The 16632-nt window shown below is 46.3% G+C and overlaps 1 protein-coding gene across 1 annotated transcript in view; it reads left to right on the forward strand.

Annotated features, from left to right (window-relative positions):
- The window catches only part of SAFB2 (scaffold attachment factor B2), a 39183-nt gene extending 24288 nt beyond the window's left edge, over positions 1 to 14895 (forward strand). Inside the window, exons 12-21 of the mRNA XM_077121052.1 lie at positions 1148 to 1278; positions 2552 to 2643; positions 5818 to 5954; positions 7546 to 7806; positions 8862 to 9002; positions 10124 to 10166; positions 11015 to 11139; positions 13859 to 13971; positions 14141 to 14207; positions 14501 to 14895. Coding sequence (XP_076977167.1) covers positions 1148 to 1278; positions 2552 to 2643; positions 5818 to 5954; positions 7546 to 7806; positions 8862 to 9002; positions 10124 to 10166; positions 11015 to 11139; positions 13859 to 13971; positions 14141 to 14207; positions 14501 to 14651 — 1261 coding nt within the window. The 3' untranslated portion in view covers positions 14652 to 14895. The remainder of the gene's footprint in view (positions 1 to 1147; positions 1279 to 2551; positions 2644 to 5817; positions 5955 to 7545; positions 7807 to 8861; positions 9003 to 10123; positions 10167 to 11014; positions 11140 to 13858; positions 13972 to 14140; positions 14208 to 14500) is intronic.
- Positions 14896 to 16632: the final 1737 nt, after the last annotated feature.

The following is a 16632-nucleotide window of genomic DNA, read 5'->3' on the forward strand; positions in this document are numbered from 1 at the left end:
CAGTAAACAAAGTATGAGCCCATGTATGTCAATTTAAAGATTAGACCAGATCACACCATACTGTTGATTACCAAAGTTAGGTGAACTTGTGTATAAGGCCACAAGAGATGGATCTGAACCACTCTTGGTCAGATTGCCAGCCAGAGCTGGTAGAGGGGACAAATGTATCTTTGACTTCAGCTCTATCTAAAGAGTCTTATTTTTTAGAAAGGGAAACTAATCTATTAGCAGAAACATTTACAATTGTCATTTCTACTATACATCACTGATTATTGGGGTGTTTAAAGTTTTTTATTAAAATGAATATTATTTTTAAAAAAGAAATAACCACCGCCACAACTCCATGCTCTAGAAGTTTTGGAGGGGAAAGAATGAGACATGGGGCACTGGGAAAGGTTTCCTTGCAGGGCTAGAGCTTCTAGTCAGCAGGGAAGAGAGGGAAGAAGTGCTTCCTGGAGGATTCCACGGTGTCTGCCTTTCCTATTCTGGAACCTGGCACCGTTCCACAAATAAGTGTGTAATTTAATTGCCTGAGACAAACAGCATCGGGAAATATGGGAGACAACTTTCAATGGCTAAGATGATTTATTTCAGTCTTTAAAATGAAATTGGCTTTGGTCAAATGTTACTAACAGTTGCCATTTTTTTGCTGGCATGTAATGTGCCATTTTACCCTCCAAAATTGCAAAAATTGCCAATCTGGTGTGTTGGTATTAAGGGTAGAAGACCTTTTGTTTTAGGCAATAGGAGCCTCACATCCACATACTGTACCTCCATTTTCTGTTATACTGTATTTATTTGGAGAAGGTATTTTGTTTTTTCTTTTCCTACAAAACTTAATGAGAATATTTAGAATTTTTATAGGTTTTTTATATAGTTGGAATATTTTCCATTTACCTACATGTGCCTCTAATATACCAGTGCCTCTAACAATTTGGTAAAACATACCCATGTGCCTCCACATTATGCTTATTTCTGGATTAGCAAATAACTTTAGAGGAAATAGGGATTAAGTCTGAAGAGGTGCATTGTCATTGTCAGCAATTTGTTTTGTGTGGAAGCCTGGATATGTGTGAGTAAGGCTCTGTGAACTGTGTCTGTTTCAGAATTTCAGGAATTCAACCTTGATAACCTTGTTTTTAAATAGAACCGTAATTAAGAAAGAAGAGATGATTGAGAAAAAGGAGGAAAAAAGCCCTGAAGACATTAAAAAGGAAGAAAAAGACCAAGATGAGCTGAAACCGGGGCCTGCAAATCGGTCTCGAGTTACCAAATCAGGTGATTAGAGTTGTTTCATTAGTGTTAATGAAAGGGGGAAGCCTGATGGGCGTAGTATTCTGTAGTGTTCCAGAGCTAAAGCACGCACAGCAAGCTTTTGGGAGACTTTCTTAGTTTTGCTGTTTATAGGAAGTTAGCAAAGAAACAGGTTTAGGTGACAAAATAGATTAAGGAATTTTCCTCTACAGCCTCAGAAATCTGGAAATACTCTTGACAGTTTTATATTTATTGATGACTCAGTAGCCTGGGTTCTTGCTTTTCAATTGAGTTTTGCAAAATATATTGTGATATTTGCAAGTGAAAGAATTGTGCTGGTTTCTTGTGACTAATTTGATGGAGTTCTGCAGGTATGTAGTCAGGTATTTCTGCTTTGATCTTGAAGGCAGGCAGTATAAAATGTAGAGGGAATGAAAGCCTCAAAACAGCTGTACCGGTTGAGGTGGGTGTCTTTGGAACATTCCACTTCTTAATTGTCATTTTGTGTTCTTCACCTTAAAATTTGCACGAGATTTCATGAGAACGTTTTGTGGCAAAAAATAAACCAGTTTCTTCATAAAAACAAAAACAAAACTCAACCATCTGGAGCACTGAAATTTGTTACATGCATTACAAGTTAGAATTTAAGCGTTTGGGGTAATTTACCAGCAATCTCAAGAGAAATGCGTTTCTAAAATGTTCCTCAAGTATTGTAAATCTCCCTCAATAAGTAATTGTTCCGGTGGTTTGCGCCCGGTTACTGTGTCATGGAGCGAGAGCGCTGGTTTGGAAGCTGTTACTGTAGATGAATGGAGGAAAGCCCACACATCTGGTGAGACTCCCACGCACTTCAGCTGTGCAGCCTGGGGACGGCAGCATCTGATAAAGAGTACACAGGCCGGCTTCTGCAGATCGTTGCAGAATGTGTGGGAGGAGCAGGAATATAAGTTGTTATCCTGGAGCTATGAGAATTTAGTGTGAGGAGTGAAAGAATTCTGTGGGGAGGATGTGTTTGTGGTGCATGTCACAAAATGCATTTTACATCTGTGAACATACCGCAGCCTCTTCACTCTAGATTAGCAGAGACCTTAACCAGGGATGCCAGCCGCTTAGTACCCTAAGTGACCACATCTGAATGCTCATTATATTGTAATAAACAGAAAGATAAGGAGTGGAGCTCCCAGTCACTTGACTGATGGTGAGTCTAAAGCCTGCAGTCGTACTCTTTAAGTGCTGCTTGCAGTTGGAAAGTTGATGCACCAGCGTATCTGATAGGCAGCTGTGTTTTGTCCTGAAGGAAGCCGAGGAATGGAACGGACAGTCGTAATGGATAAATCGAAAGGAGAGCCTGTCATTAGTGTGAAAACCACAAGCAGGTCAAAAGAAAGAGTAAGTATTGCTTCTGCCCTCTCAGGTCCAGCTGTTTTGATAGCTGTTTGACTGTTGATTTACGTATGAAAACTGTTGTTTTCCCTTTAAAATTCTTTAAAGCACTAAGTACTCAGGATTTTGCATGTTGCTGATTGTACACATTATTTGTACAGACACAAAATTCCTTTCTAAAACTTCTTTTAAAACAGTGCTTACTCCTATTTGCTTTCTTTAAATAGGCTGCCCTTTTGCCCATTCTCTATCAGGTTATCTCATCTCTTGGGATGGGGACTGATTGGTAAAGTACTGCTCACTGCTAGGTAGGCTGGGAAAGACCCAGGCTTTTCAAATTGGAAGGCAGGGTCTACGCTTCAGTTACTTAAATAGCAGCTTATTAGTTTTCTTTAGTTGGTTTCCTAGTCCTCTGTTAAATTAACCAAAATGAAAATGAGAACTGAAACTGAGTGTGTTTCTGTTATCAGATAATGAGCTTCTTTTCTGGAGTTGTACACACAGTTGGACATGATAGTGGCATCTTGTTTGGCTCATTCCCTTCTAAAAAACAAAGTCTAAAGAAACTGTAAAGCAACAATTCCTAATGCCCTTTTCCATATGGGTACATGAAAATCGCAAAATGTAAGGGAAATCTAGAGAAGAAAACAAACAAAAAAAAGCCATACTCTTACTACCCAAATGATTGATGTTAAAAAGATCAAGAGAAACAAGGAACACATGAATAGAAACACAAGGAATACTATAGGTGGTACAGAAAGAGACCACAAAGGCCAGCAGAAGCCTCCCTGCCACCTCTGGGGCCTCCCACCTCCCCTTGGGGCACTCTCCCTAAGGTTGCATAAAAGCCCCAGAGGGCAGAAGTGTACACTGAATCTTGCTATCCTGCACCTTTTTGTGTTGAGTGGACTTTGGGGTTCTTTTCATCCTGAGACAAACAGTTTTGCCTCTCCTTTTTTTAAAAATATTTTGATGTTTTTTGGTGTGAAATACAACATTCTAAAAGAAAGGAAAAGCAACAGTTTTCAAAGTACAATTTAACATGTAGACACGGAACAGATTTCAGAGTTTATTATGGGTTACTTTTCCACAATTTCAGATTTTCCTTCTAGCTGCTCCAAAACGCTGGAGGTTTAAAGAGCTATCAAAATAATGATTCACCAGTCATACTCATGTGTTAAATCCTATCTTCTCTGTTATAATTCCACTTTCTCCTTTGATCCTTTTCCTGGTCCTTAAGGATCTTTGGACAATGCCTGTTCTAACTTCATGTTGAAAAGGGTGTTGACGATATAGGATGGGGGTGAAACTAGTTGATGCTCCTGGAGAGGCTGGCCCCTCTGGGTTTCGGGACATATCTGGCCTAGTAACCCTCTGGCGGTTATATTGCCTCTCCTTTTTTAAAGTAACTTTTTGTTTTTAAATAGCGATAGTCAGAGGAAGTTGCAAAGACAGTGCAGAGTTCCTGTGCCCCCCTTGCCATGTTTCCCCCAGTGGTTGCATCTTCCCTTGACTCTGGTACAGTACGGAGACCAGGAGGTTGACGTTGCTCTAAGGTGTGTGCTAAGGACTGTGACATTTTATTGCTTGTGTAGGTTTGTGTGACCACTACCGCAGCCAAGGTGCAAACTGCTCCCTCCCTGCAAGCTGTCCCTTGGGCTGCCACTTTGTCACCACCACCCATCCCCACCCAACCCCTGGAAACCCCCAGAAACCATGAATGTGTCTTCTTCCCATCTCTCTATATAGATCTTGTCATTGCAAGGATGTTACTTAATGAAATTATACCGTATGTAACCTTTACAGATGGGCTGTTTTCCTGAGCATGATGCCCTTGAGACCCATCCAGGTGGTTGTGTGTGTCCATTTTCCTCCACACTCTATTACTAGGTTTCTGGGTATGCTGTGGTCATCTCATGAAGTTCCCTATTGGTGGACACAGTTGTTCCCACTGCCCCCAGTGAAAACTTCCATGACAAACATTTGTAGACATCTCTTGGCAAGCTCTTTATTTATTTGGTAAAAGCCTATCGGTGAGGTCACTAAGTCAAAAAATGTAGGTACTCATTTTTGTTAGGTTTCATCAAATTACTTTTCAGAAAGATGGTAAGAGTACTTCTGTTTATAGTGTGTGTGTGTGTGTCTGTCTGTCTGTCTGTCTGTCTGTCTGTCTAAGTCTCTAAGCCGGGCTGTAGACTCAGGAGTCTAATGCCGTCTCATCACTGCCATGTAGCCCTCCGTACCAGCTTGCACCTGTGCAAGAGCCTGTTTCCTCATTCCCACTGAAGTGGGTATGAACAGACTTCAGTTACTTGCCCCTCTCATAGTTGAGGACTGTCATCATCATGCCTTAGGTAGGGTGCCTTTCCTTATAATGACATTGTTCTCTAGGAACACAGAAGTATTTTTGTAAAAAGCCTGACCATAACCTTTGTCCATTTTTCTATCGGAGATCTCTGATTTTTATTGTTTGTGAGTGGTCCTGCCCTGCCCTGCCCCCTCCCCCAAAACCATGTGAGCTATTTAAGAAAATGAGCTGAGGAGCTTGTTTTAAAATGTCACCTTCCAGGCCCCTGCCCCTGGTGAGTCTGTGGGTCTGCATTAGGCCCTGGGTTCCATGCTGTTTGCTTCATTGACAGTTGGGGTGTCACTGCCCTCTAGAGGCTTAGGAGTGGCATGGTAGAAGTTGACCATTAATGTTTTGTGCCTGGTTAGGAGTCCGTTTTGCCTGAAAGCCCCTTTGTTTTATCTGTTGTTTGGCTGTCTGCCGGCCTGAGCTGCACTTGAAAAGTGAAGGTGACACTCATCCAGCCATTGTCCCCTGCTGCCGGGATGGGTTACTTGGCTTTGTGTGGCTTAGCCCCTGCACTGGCCACCAGGCTCTCAGAATCCTCATTTAGTTTTGCATCATGTAGAGGATTTGGCTGTTACTGCCTGTTGGTATTAAGAGGTTTTGTCCAACCTTTCTCTTCCATTAGTGCCCTTCTAGACCTTAAGCAGTGTAACTCAGCCTTGGGGTGAAGCAGGCTGTGCCGGGAGCTCCTGTTGGAGACCACAGCCATCTATATAAACTATGTGGGACGAAAGAACCGTCGTCTAACCCAGATATGTATATTTAATTTCCTTAGTGTATTTTTGAAATTATTTTTCTGACATTAATAAACCAATTTGGGTGAACAGAGCTCCAAGAGTCAGGACCGCAAATCAGAAAGCAAAGAGAAGAGAGACATCTTGTCGTTTGACAAAATCAAGGAGCAAAGGGAGCGGGAGCGCCAGAGGCAGCGGGAACGGGAAATCCGAGAAACGGAGAGGCGGCGGTGAGTGGGAACAGAACGAGGCTGATGGGTTTTTGGTTTCCAATGGACATGGTCACCCTTCTCTCCCAAATGGTCTCCTCCTGTGTGGCCTGAGAGGCGATCTGGTATTTAATCTGAGACCAAAGGAAAGTCTTCATACTCATTTGTGAATGAGCTGTCAGATGCCAGTGATGGATGGCATCCAACTCACCAGAGCCCATTTTTGCCAAACAGCACTTCTCTAGCTGAAGTTGGACCTTGGCCCATGTAGAAAGCTCCCCTAAGCGTGGCTTTCATGGACTGGTCCCTGATGTTGCAGCATCAGTCTTGCACACAGAAGCCTTCTATGTAAAGATCAAAACTGCATTTTCCATTGCCGTTTTATTTTGGTAAAGCCACATGACAGTATTGCTAGGTACATTATTTGTAGGAGTACTTTTGGTTAAAAAAAAAAAAAGTTTGCATTGAGTAGCATTTTGAGGCAGTAGCAGTCCCCCAGTGACATTCTTTACCTGTCTCTTTGTTAAAGCTGCAGTCTTCCAACACCTGGTTTTGAAATAGGTCTGTCATTTCACTTTCCATTCTGCCGTTTCATGTTGGGACTTGCACAGTTCCCCATGGCTGCCGTGTTTCCTCACAGGTAGCTCGGTGAGACAAAAACTTTACATCGCAGCATTTGGGAAATTTTCTTGAGCTAAAATGGATCACATGGAAAGTTTTCCAGTGATGTACTTTTGTGTTTCTTTCTGTAGCTTGAGCTTCTCTGCATATATAGCTTCTCTTCCTCTTTGAAAAATAAAAATAGGCTGTGAAGCTTTTTGATCCCATTCCTAGGTCTTTTGCTTTCGACTCACTCACCCTTGCTTTGGAGCCTTTCGAGGAACCAAGAAAGGGATTGAGAAGGGCTGAAAGTAACACCTCCCCCAGGGCCCGGAGCAGGACATCCAAGTCACCTCAGCTTCCAGTGTGCTGTCAGTGGCCCTGGCTGAAGTGTAGACAAGTATAGGCAAGGCCTCCTCCGTCATGCCTAGCTCCCCCCATCCCCATACTTCCCCAGCTCCTTTCAGAACAGCAGTCATTAAAAAATATATATTTGAGGCAGGTGGAAAAAAAACAGGCAGGTTACAAGGGTAACCCTTACCGAGAGGGCTAAAGAACACTTCACCCCTTGGGGACTTAGTCTTCTCTCTAGGCTTTGCATGTATATCTGTCACCCTTCACAATAGTGGCCATCTGTCCCCCCTCAAGGGACCGTGCTGTGCATTATCCTAGCTCCTACCCTTAATTTCTTATGCCTTTGTTTGGGTGCCTTTAAGCCATGTCTTCCTGCTCTTGCCCAGGGCTGCTGTGTCCCTCCTACCTTCACGTCCTTCACCCCCAGCTCGCTGCTGGGCTTGCCTTTTTTGAAAAAGGGAAAATTTGGAGCTGGAGCTCCCAGCTGGTCAAAACAGCTGGGTGAGGGGCTGGGAGTGGTAGAGGGCAGCAGGAGCCTGGAGTCCAAGCTAGTGAGCCTCAGCAACCTGGAATCCCCAAGCTTCTGGCAAGCATGGTGCTTGGACTTTCAAGTGCCATCCCATGGGAAGTTCAGGGTGGTCTTTGTCTGCTTCCCCAGAGAGCGTGAGCAGCGGGAGAGGGAGCAGCGCATCTTGGCCTTCCACAGCAAGAAGGAGAAGGCCCGGCTCCAGCGTGAACGCTTGCAGCTGGAGTGTCATCGGGAACGCCTGGAGCGTGAGCGGGTACGCGTGGAGCGTGAGCGGAGGAAAGAGCAGGAGCGCATCCACCGAGAGCGGGAGGAGCTGCGGCGCCAGCAAGAGCAGCTACGCTATGAGCAGGAGCGGCGGCCTGCCCTCCGCAGGCCCTACGACGACGGGCGGTGAGAACACCCCGCCCCACGGGTACCCTCAAGGACCCAGGGAGACAGGAACAGGCAAATCTCTGCCAGGCGCCTCGCCGTCTGTTCAGGACGAAGGCTTGGAATGAGGCTGGGGGTGGTGTTTCGAATAAATGGTTCTGTTTCTGTTCACTTTTGCATGGATACTTGGGAGATTTAATTTGGAATCTGGCGCCATCTTCAGAACTGATGTTACCATCCCCTAAAGTTTATGTTCATATCACAATCCAGTGGGTGTGCAACTTTTTCTTTAAAGAATCTGGACAGTTTACATTTGGTAAAGTGTTTGTCTGTGCCGGTTTCATCTTCGGGTGTCCTAGAACTTGCACGGTGGTTCCTGATGGAGCCCAGTAAATGTGCATCAGGCCAGCGGTGGCCGCCACGGCAGTCTCTATCCTTAGTCCTTGTAGAGGGGGCAACCGAGGAGGCACCGTTAAAAAGAAAATTGCCTTCTGACTTAAAAAGTAGGTTTATTGGTCTCTGGTTCCTCTGAGCTGCTTAATTGACGCTCACCCATCACCCTGTCCCCCGTGAGTCTAGTTTTCTGGCAGAAATCAGGAAGAAGATAATGGGATGCCGTCCTGAGCTCTGTGTAGTTCATTATCTCCTGATCTAATTCACTTTGCTTTTGCAAAAAAAAAAAAAAAAAAAAAATTAGAGAAGATTCAGGTTACTGTGGAAGGCAGGGACAGTAAAAATGTGGCAACTCAAAAACCTTTTCAGAAGAATCAAATATTTCATTTCACATGTGTTTGAGCTCATGCGGGGATCGAGGGATTAACAGCCTGTGATACAATTAGCTCACAGCAGTCCTTTCCTCGGGGTTGTCAGATAAGAATTCCAGTGTGACTCTTGGCAGTTTGGGGGATTTTAATTTATCAAATCATAGTGATAATGATTGAATGTTGAGAGATTAGCCCTACAGGACATTTTAAATGATCCTGGGCCTGGAGAGAGAACTTTCCTCCCCACCTCCAGCTCTTTCTGTGTTCTTTTTCATAAGTGAAATCTGCATTCTTTTTAAAATAAAACAACAGGCGAGATGGCGCCTGTTGGCCAGAAGGAAAGCGAGCTACGATGGAAGACAGATACCGTCCGGACTTCCCCCGGCCGGATCACCGCTTTCACGACTTCGACCACCGCGACCGGGGCCAGTACCAGGACCATGCAGTTGACAGGTCAGCAGTCCCTTCCCCTGGAGCCTGTACCCCAGGCCATTTCAACTTTATCAGCCCCTTAGCCCAAAACAGAGAGAGAGGTCGGAGCTCTGCCTATTCTTTCAACATCTAATTTACTTAGGAAATCTAAAGGGAGTGAGTACCTTTGGTCCATTGTGCATGGGATTTAGAAAACACAGAACTTGAGGAAAGTGATGGAATTGGGCAGACACTTGCCAAGTACTAGACTTTCAAGGCAGGATCTTCCTCAGAGCTCAGGTGGCCCACTTCATTCTGTTCCCAGGAGGAGAAACACAGTCTCCTGGGCTCTGTGATCTACCCGTGAGCTTGTGCAGGGGTGGGTCCAGGGGTGGAGGGGTGGAGCAGGCCCTGAGCCCATGTGTCCTATCTGCTGGGCCTCCCCCCTACACACACACACTGAGCTGTCAGAGGATGTGTTTCAGCACAGTGTGCTGCTCACAGCTCATGGCTGTGATCACCATAGCCATACCCTCATTGCCCCTTTCTCCTATGATCACCCGACCTCTGGAATCATCCTGTTCAGATCTGGATAGGGCTTTGAGTAGGCATAGCCCAGGGTCCTGGTCCCTACAGGGGAGGAGGTGGCTGTACAGGGGTGCGATGTACCAAGTGGGAGTTAAAAAGATGCGTTCTATTTTCCACTTAAAGAATGGGGGTGCTACTATGCTTGTTGAGCCATTTAACCATCTAGGGTAGGAAGTGGGGATGAAAATCAGTTCTGGAGCTGCTGTCAGACTTGGTGTGAGTCGTGTGTGTGTGCAGGCACACCTGAGTTTTGGGATCCTCTGGGGCTTCTGTATGTCCCGGTTACCCTGGTTTTTGTCAGCTGGCCAGAGAGTTCGAGTCAGTCTTCACAGTGTGGGGCTGTATTTCTCAGACCTCTCCAGGGGAAGCTCTTCCTTCCGCTTCCAGGGAAAAGCCTTTAGACTTTAGTTGTTTTTATTTTTCGTTGTTTGTTTGTTTGTTTTCAGGTCAGTAAGTTATAGTTTTTACGTGGCAAAACAGAATAGCTATCCCAGTTGTGAGACTGCAGTATGGCTTGCAAACATATGGTATAGTATCGTTGGCTGCTATGTGAATGAGATATTTTCTTTTTGCAGGAGGGAAGGTTCCAGGTCGGTGATGGGAGAACGAGATGGGCAAGTGAGTAAAACCCAGGCCCAGTCTGCAGTGGAGGTGCTCTGCCCAGTCCAGGGCTGGTCTTCAATTCTAGAGAGTTAGAATCAACAACTAACTTACATGTCTCATGCGTGTGGAAATGTCAGTTCCAAAAGAAGTAGAAGTGCAAATATTTGATTATTTTCTGGTGACTGTGTCTGTTTATAATACAAGGATTGTTCTTGCTTAATCATGTTTGGTAGAAATTGCAAGTATCTATTGCATGTCTGCATGCTTAAGTGCCTTCAAGTATAGGCACTGTGGGACACCCCAGAATGCCCCCAAGTGTAGCTTAGCAGCACTTAGGGCATCACCATTCAGTCCATCTTTTGATGGGTTTGCTCTGCTCTGTTCCAGGCACTGCCTGGGAAGTGGAGGCAGAACTGCACAAGGGGTCCCTGCCAAGGTCCCTGAGCAGTTCAGAGGGGGTGAGCTCACAGGAAAGAGAAACCTGGCTGAGGGTGATGACGTGCAGCCTCCAAGAGAGCATGGGGGCAGGCATTGGGACAATTGCATTTTAAATCTTGCTGTGATTTTTGAGACAGCTTTCTTTTGCCACTTCCATCTTTTTAGTTCCTGAGTTTGGAATTGGTTGCCAAGGATTGCCAGATTATTCGCATTTGCGACATTTGCTTCTTTGTCAGATAGCAAGAGAGAGACCGTGTGGCCTCTAGAGGATGGAGGGCTCCTGTGTCATTGTTGAGAGCAGAGCATCTGGGGGCACATTCAGGAGTGGACCTGAGGCTCCACTGCCCTGGTCACAGGCAGGGTTCCAACAGAGTCATGGAAGGGGGATGTGGTTAGAGGCTCTCTGTCCCTCTCATGCACTCCAGCACTACTCAGATGAGCGCCATGGCCACGGAGGACCGCCAGAGCGCCATGGCCGGGATTCACGTGATGGCTGGGGAGGCTACGACAAGAGGATGAGTGAAGGTCGCCCACTGCCTCCTGCTCCCAGGTGAGCTGTTGGGACAGCGGGGACAGGGATGTGGGTCAGCTCCTTAGCCAAGAACACTCTTCAAAGTAAACCAGGCAATGTGTGCATCTGCACGTATCGCTAAGGCAGGGCCTTAGCATGGGCTTTTGAAGGTCCCACCGTTGGAAACCCTGATTCACAGATGGTAATTCTAGGAGGCTCAGGGGATAGACTCAGAGATGCAGGGCCCCAGGTGACCTAGAACCCAGTCCCACGACTCCTTAGAGAGCAAGGGGCACAGGGTCACCCCCCTGGGCTTGAATATCTGTAGATGGGCTGCTCCCTACCTGCTGAAGGGGTACCTCTGGCCCTGGAGAAGTTTTTCTTGCTGATGAACTTAAATTAAGCCTTTTTTGGCTTTCTCTTCATCAATGGTATGGAAGCTTTGACTCCCTCCCCAACCCTCCGAAGTCCTCTTCAGGTACTTTAAGACCAACACCATGTTCTTCTTGGCTCTTTTATTCCCTGTCTCCCGGTTGGTCTGAATCAGGGTTTCTCAGTACTTGCTGCAAGCCCCCACCCCTGGGGTGTCAGTGTGCTGGCAGGGTTGAGGACCAGTAGGCTAGACCCTACCCAGATATCGAGTCATCGCGCCTTAACTCAGTGCATCTGAGCCCACAGTGATGGGTGATGCCATCACCTGCTGGCTCAAGCCACACCCACAGTCCCGTCTGTGAGACCCCATCCTTGCCAGGGAGGGGGCCTTCCTGACTAAGAGCAGTGTCTGGCATTAGCCTTTTAATTGCCCTTTGCTGGATGCCTTTTCTGGACCACTTCCTCCACCCACATGCACTCACCTTTGTGTTGTTGACTGGAGGTACCTGCAGGCCGTGTATTTTTTCAGTTGCTGTCGCCCCCTGCCAAGTTCTTTCTTCATGGCCAGCACACGTCTACTGTACCAAATGAGCTGGCTGCTCAGATTGCTGGTGGCAGGGCTGTCTTCTGGTCTCTACCCTTGGTTGTCCTCACACTCTTTTCTCTGCGTATCTTCGTCTTGTATTTGTCCCTGAGCTCAGCATCTGTGTTGCGTGCGTGATCTTAAAGAGGCTGGCTGCTTGCCCAGCCGGCTTGGTGCAGCTTCCTCATCCGGACTCCTCCACGAGCCACTGTGCTTGGCCCCTAGCTCCCCAGCCTGTCCATGGTGTGTGTTGGCCTCATACCACAACATTGGAGTGACACGTAGGTTCTGATCTCCCAGAGTTTCTAAATACCCTTTTTAAACCAGGTTTACTGGGATATGATCTATGTACCAGACAGTTTGTCCACTTGAAGTATGCAGTTCAGCAGTTGTTAGTATATTCTCAGGGTTGTACAACTATCACCACTCAATTTTTTTTTTAACTTTTTAAATTGTATGATATAACATATATACAAAGCAAAGAAATAAAAAAAGAATAGTTTTCAAAGCACTCTTCTAGGTACAGGACCAATCCCAGAGTTTGTCATGGGCTACCAAATGATCCTCTCATATTTTTCCTTCTAGCTGCTCCAGAAAATAGGGCACTAGAGGGCTTAAATTTTTTTTTTATCATCACAATCGACTTTTTTTCCTTCTTTTTTGTGAAAAATAACATATATACAAAAAAGCTATAAATTCCAAAGCACGTCACCACAATTAGTTTTAGAACATATTTCAGAGATTGACATGGATTACAATTTCACAGTTTTAGGTTTTACTTCTAGGTGCTCTAAAATACTGGAGACTAAAAGAGGTATCAGTTTAATGATTCAGCATTCATGTTCAATTGTTAAATCGTATCTTCTCTGTATAACTCCACCATCACCTTTGATCTTTCCATCCCTCTCTTTAGGGTTGTTTGGGTCATGGCAATTTTAAATTTTTCATATTGGAAGGGTCTGTCACTATTATGGGGTAGGAAGATGGAACTGTCTGATGTTCTGGAGAATCACCACTCAATTGTAAAACATTTTCTCACCCCAAAAAGAAACCCTGCTGCACCTCTTAGCCGTCATTCCCCAATCCCCTTCTCTCCTCCAATTGTGGGTAGCCACTATCTACTTTCTGTCTCCAGGGATTGACATATTCTGGACATTTCACAAACAAGGGATCATAAAATATGTAGCATTTTGTTTACATTTAGCATGTTTTAAAGGCTCAGCCATGTTGTCACATGAATCAGAACTTCATTCCTTTTTATGGCCAAATAATATTCCATTGTACAAACAGACCACATTTTGTTTATCTCTTCATCCCTTGTTTGATGCTTTGTTGGTTTCTGCTTTTTGACTATTATGAATAACTGATGCTGCTATGAATATTCATGTATAAATTTTTGTGGGAGTGTATGTGTTCATTTCCCTTGGGTACCTAGGAAACACCAGACTGTTTTCTACAGTGGGTGCACCATTTTATGTTTCCACCAGGAATGTACAAAGATTCCAGTTTATCCATATGTTTACACTTGTTATTGTCCATCCTAGTGGGTGTGAGGTAGTCTCATTGCTTTCCCCTGTGGCTTAAGATGTGGAACATCTTTCTATGTGCGTTATGCCCATTTGCATGCCTTCGCTGGAGAAACATCTATTCCTCTTCTTTGCCCATTTCTCTCGGGGGCTCCCGGGACTTGTGATAGGCTGTGCCACCAGCTCTCTGAGGGTGTTACATGGAGTAACATGGAGTGTTATATGACCTTAGATGCCTGTCCAGACGGCTCCATATCTGCTTTTTGTTTTGGCAAAGGGGTGGACGTGACTGGGGAGAGCACAATCCCAGGCTGGAAGATCACCAGGAGCGCACCTGGCAGGGCAGTGTGGACACGGACACGGCTGGCCGGGAGCACACCAGGTGGCAAGGTGGGGGTTGGCTCCCCCACGCAGGTGGGCAGAGGGGATTGGGCAAGAGTGACTGGGAGCTCTGGGCCTGCCTGGTCCCAGAATTCTTCAGAAAGGGCTTATCTCCCTCCAGAATTTCCAAAAGCTTCCTCAAGAAGGGAATATTTGCAGCCCCACTCTTCTTTTCCAGGTGGTGAGAGAGGCTTGTCTGGCCCGACAGGGCCAGCGCACCTGGCGACCCGAGGCGGGATGTCGGGGTAAGAAGTTTTGCCTGAGAATCAGGTTGACTTGTTCCTTTCCTGCTCCTCATTTCTACTCCCTTTTGCATGTTTGTTCAACTTGCCGGTGGGATGGTTTAAAAACAAACCAAAAGTATCTCTTTGCAACTTACACAAATAACACTCTTCAATTACCTGGAATGCAGTATGTGATTATGATTTTGCTCACCTGGAAAAAAAGCCCTCTAGTAAGGCTGCAGAGTTGTTTGTTGAACAATGTTGCAATGAAAACTTAAAGTACTTGGAGGGGAAACGTCTGAATTTGTTCCTAGGCGAGGCGGCTTTGCACAGGGGGGCCATTCCCAGGACCACGTGGTGCCAGGTGGCGGACTGGAAGGTGGAGGACCAGCTGGCCAGGACCGGGGGAGCAGAGGCCCCCACCCCCACCCCCACCAATACCCTCACTTTACCCGCCGCTACTAAATCCCATACCCTCCGTGTTTTCAGGTAGGCAGAAGCACTGTTGAACCTGTTAGCCAGAGTTGTCTTGAACTTGTGGCATCTTTTAAAAAGCAAAATCAAATTCTACCACCATATTGTAGCTCAATACAATGTGAACTCACTTTTCTTTTTTTTGTAATAAATGTTCTCATTCTGCCATTTTTAAGACAAGATTTCTGTTTATGAGGCATTCCATTTTCCATTAATAAAACGTTTATGGTTCTCAGTCCTGTGTGCACGTGTGTGTGTCGTGGTTGTGGCACGTAAGGGGCCGTTTTCTGCACGGCCAGGTGTTGATGAACTGGGCCAGGCACTGCCTGAGTGCTGATGTGCATAGTCTTACTGAATCCTTACAGCCGCTCTATGGAGGCGGATATCCATCCACCCATATTACAGATGAAGAAACTGAAACTTGGGAGACTTGCCCAAGGTCGTGGACCATCTGCAGAAGAAAAGGGTCCCTGGGCCTCTCTCTGCCTGTTTCCTCACCCTCTCAGGTGGTTGAGAGGTTCCCATGAGGACTTGGGGGACCTGCGAGCCATGGTCTGTGGTTGGGGATCTGGCCATGCAGAGAGGCGGTGGTCAGAGCGCCCCTGTGGATGGACAGCCCTGTCTTGGCACTGGCCCAGCAGTGCTTTCTGGAAATGCAAGTTTGTATTTTAAATCTCTTTATGGTAATTGTAAGGGTTTCTGATGTTTTTCTTGAAAGCCTCTGCCTGGCAAGATACCTCGTTCGCCAGATTTGGCCTGCAGGAGGCAACTGTACGATTCCCCCTCACTCAGGATCCTCTGGTGTGATAGCACAATGCAGCCTTCCCTTCCTCTAGAGGAGAGCTGCTGCAGAAACAAAGCTGATGCTAACAGGGAACATATACCCACAGGTGTGTCGGGGTGGAAGAGGCCCAGCTTGTCTCGTCAGGGGTAGGGTAGGATTGCTGGCTCTAAGGCTGAGTTGGAGCATGTGCAGTGACCTGGGGGCAAGGATATGCCTGCTTCCCAGCAACCTGGGCTTGGGGTGGTGAGGTGAGGGTTAATCCACCGTGCTGCCTGCTGGGAACTTCCTTTCTCTCCCCTCCAGTATCTAGGGCAGCCTCCCCCTGCTCCCCCTGCCCCCAACAATTTCCTGTTCTCCCAGAGTACGCTGCGTTCCCGCTGGGGTGTTTAGTTTTAAAACAGCAATCTGAAAACCTGACCCAGCTTGCCGCAGAAACCAAGTATTAAAGGCAGGTTGGCTCTGGACCTCAGCAGTGGGTTGGCCTCAGTTACTGCAAGTAAATTTCCTCTTGAGCTTCCCTCACAGCTGCAACTGTTAGAGTCATTTTCCAATGACAGGTTGGCAGAATGTGTCCCAGAGTTGTGTAGGGGACCCACATGGCAAGTTGCCTCCTGTACAGATTGCCCCATCTCTTCCTCTCTGCAAGCCAGTGTCTAAAAACCAGGGCCCAGACTTTCCATGTTAGGCGATAAAAGCTGCCTTGGCCTATGTTCAGAGGAGGCAGCCTAGGGTTGTGGCCAAGACCCGTTTTCAGATCTTGTCTTGGCTGCTGTGGTGAGGACTCTCTAGAAAGTGGGAGGATCCTGAAGTGTAACACCACAGACTCAGGAAAGGCCCCCCAGCCCCATCAAGATAAGCCCTGGGCATGCTTTGGGGGAAGGAAAGCCCCTTTCTAATCAGCTGAGCCTGAAATCTGACTCTTTTACATAGAAACACAAAGTATTCTTCACAGTTTTCATACATAGCGATTTTTGCCAGACTGCAACTCGAGGATAAATTGAGGGAAAACTTCCTTGTTTAGTCCATAACTTTACCAAGGGTTGTTTGCCATTTCTGTGAACCACCCTGCTTAGGGTGTTGGGGCCTGGAAGCTGCCCCTACTGCTTTACCCGCTTAGGTCCCTGCCTGTTCCTTTTTTATCTGACAGGGAGTAATAAGGTGTTTGTTTTGTTTTCCAATTGTATGTAG

This window comes from Tamandua tetradactyla, chromosome 11 (genome assembly GCF_023851605.1).
Source record: "Tamandua tetradactyla isolate mTamTet1 chromosome 11, mTamTet1.pri, whole genome shotgun sequence".
Lineage (NCBI taxonomy): Eukaryota > Metazoa > Chordata > Mammalia > Pilosa > Myrmecophagidae > Tamandua > Tamandua tetradactyla.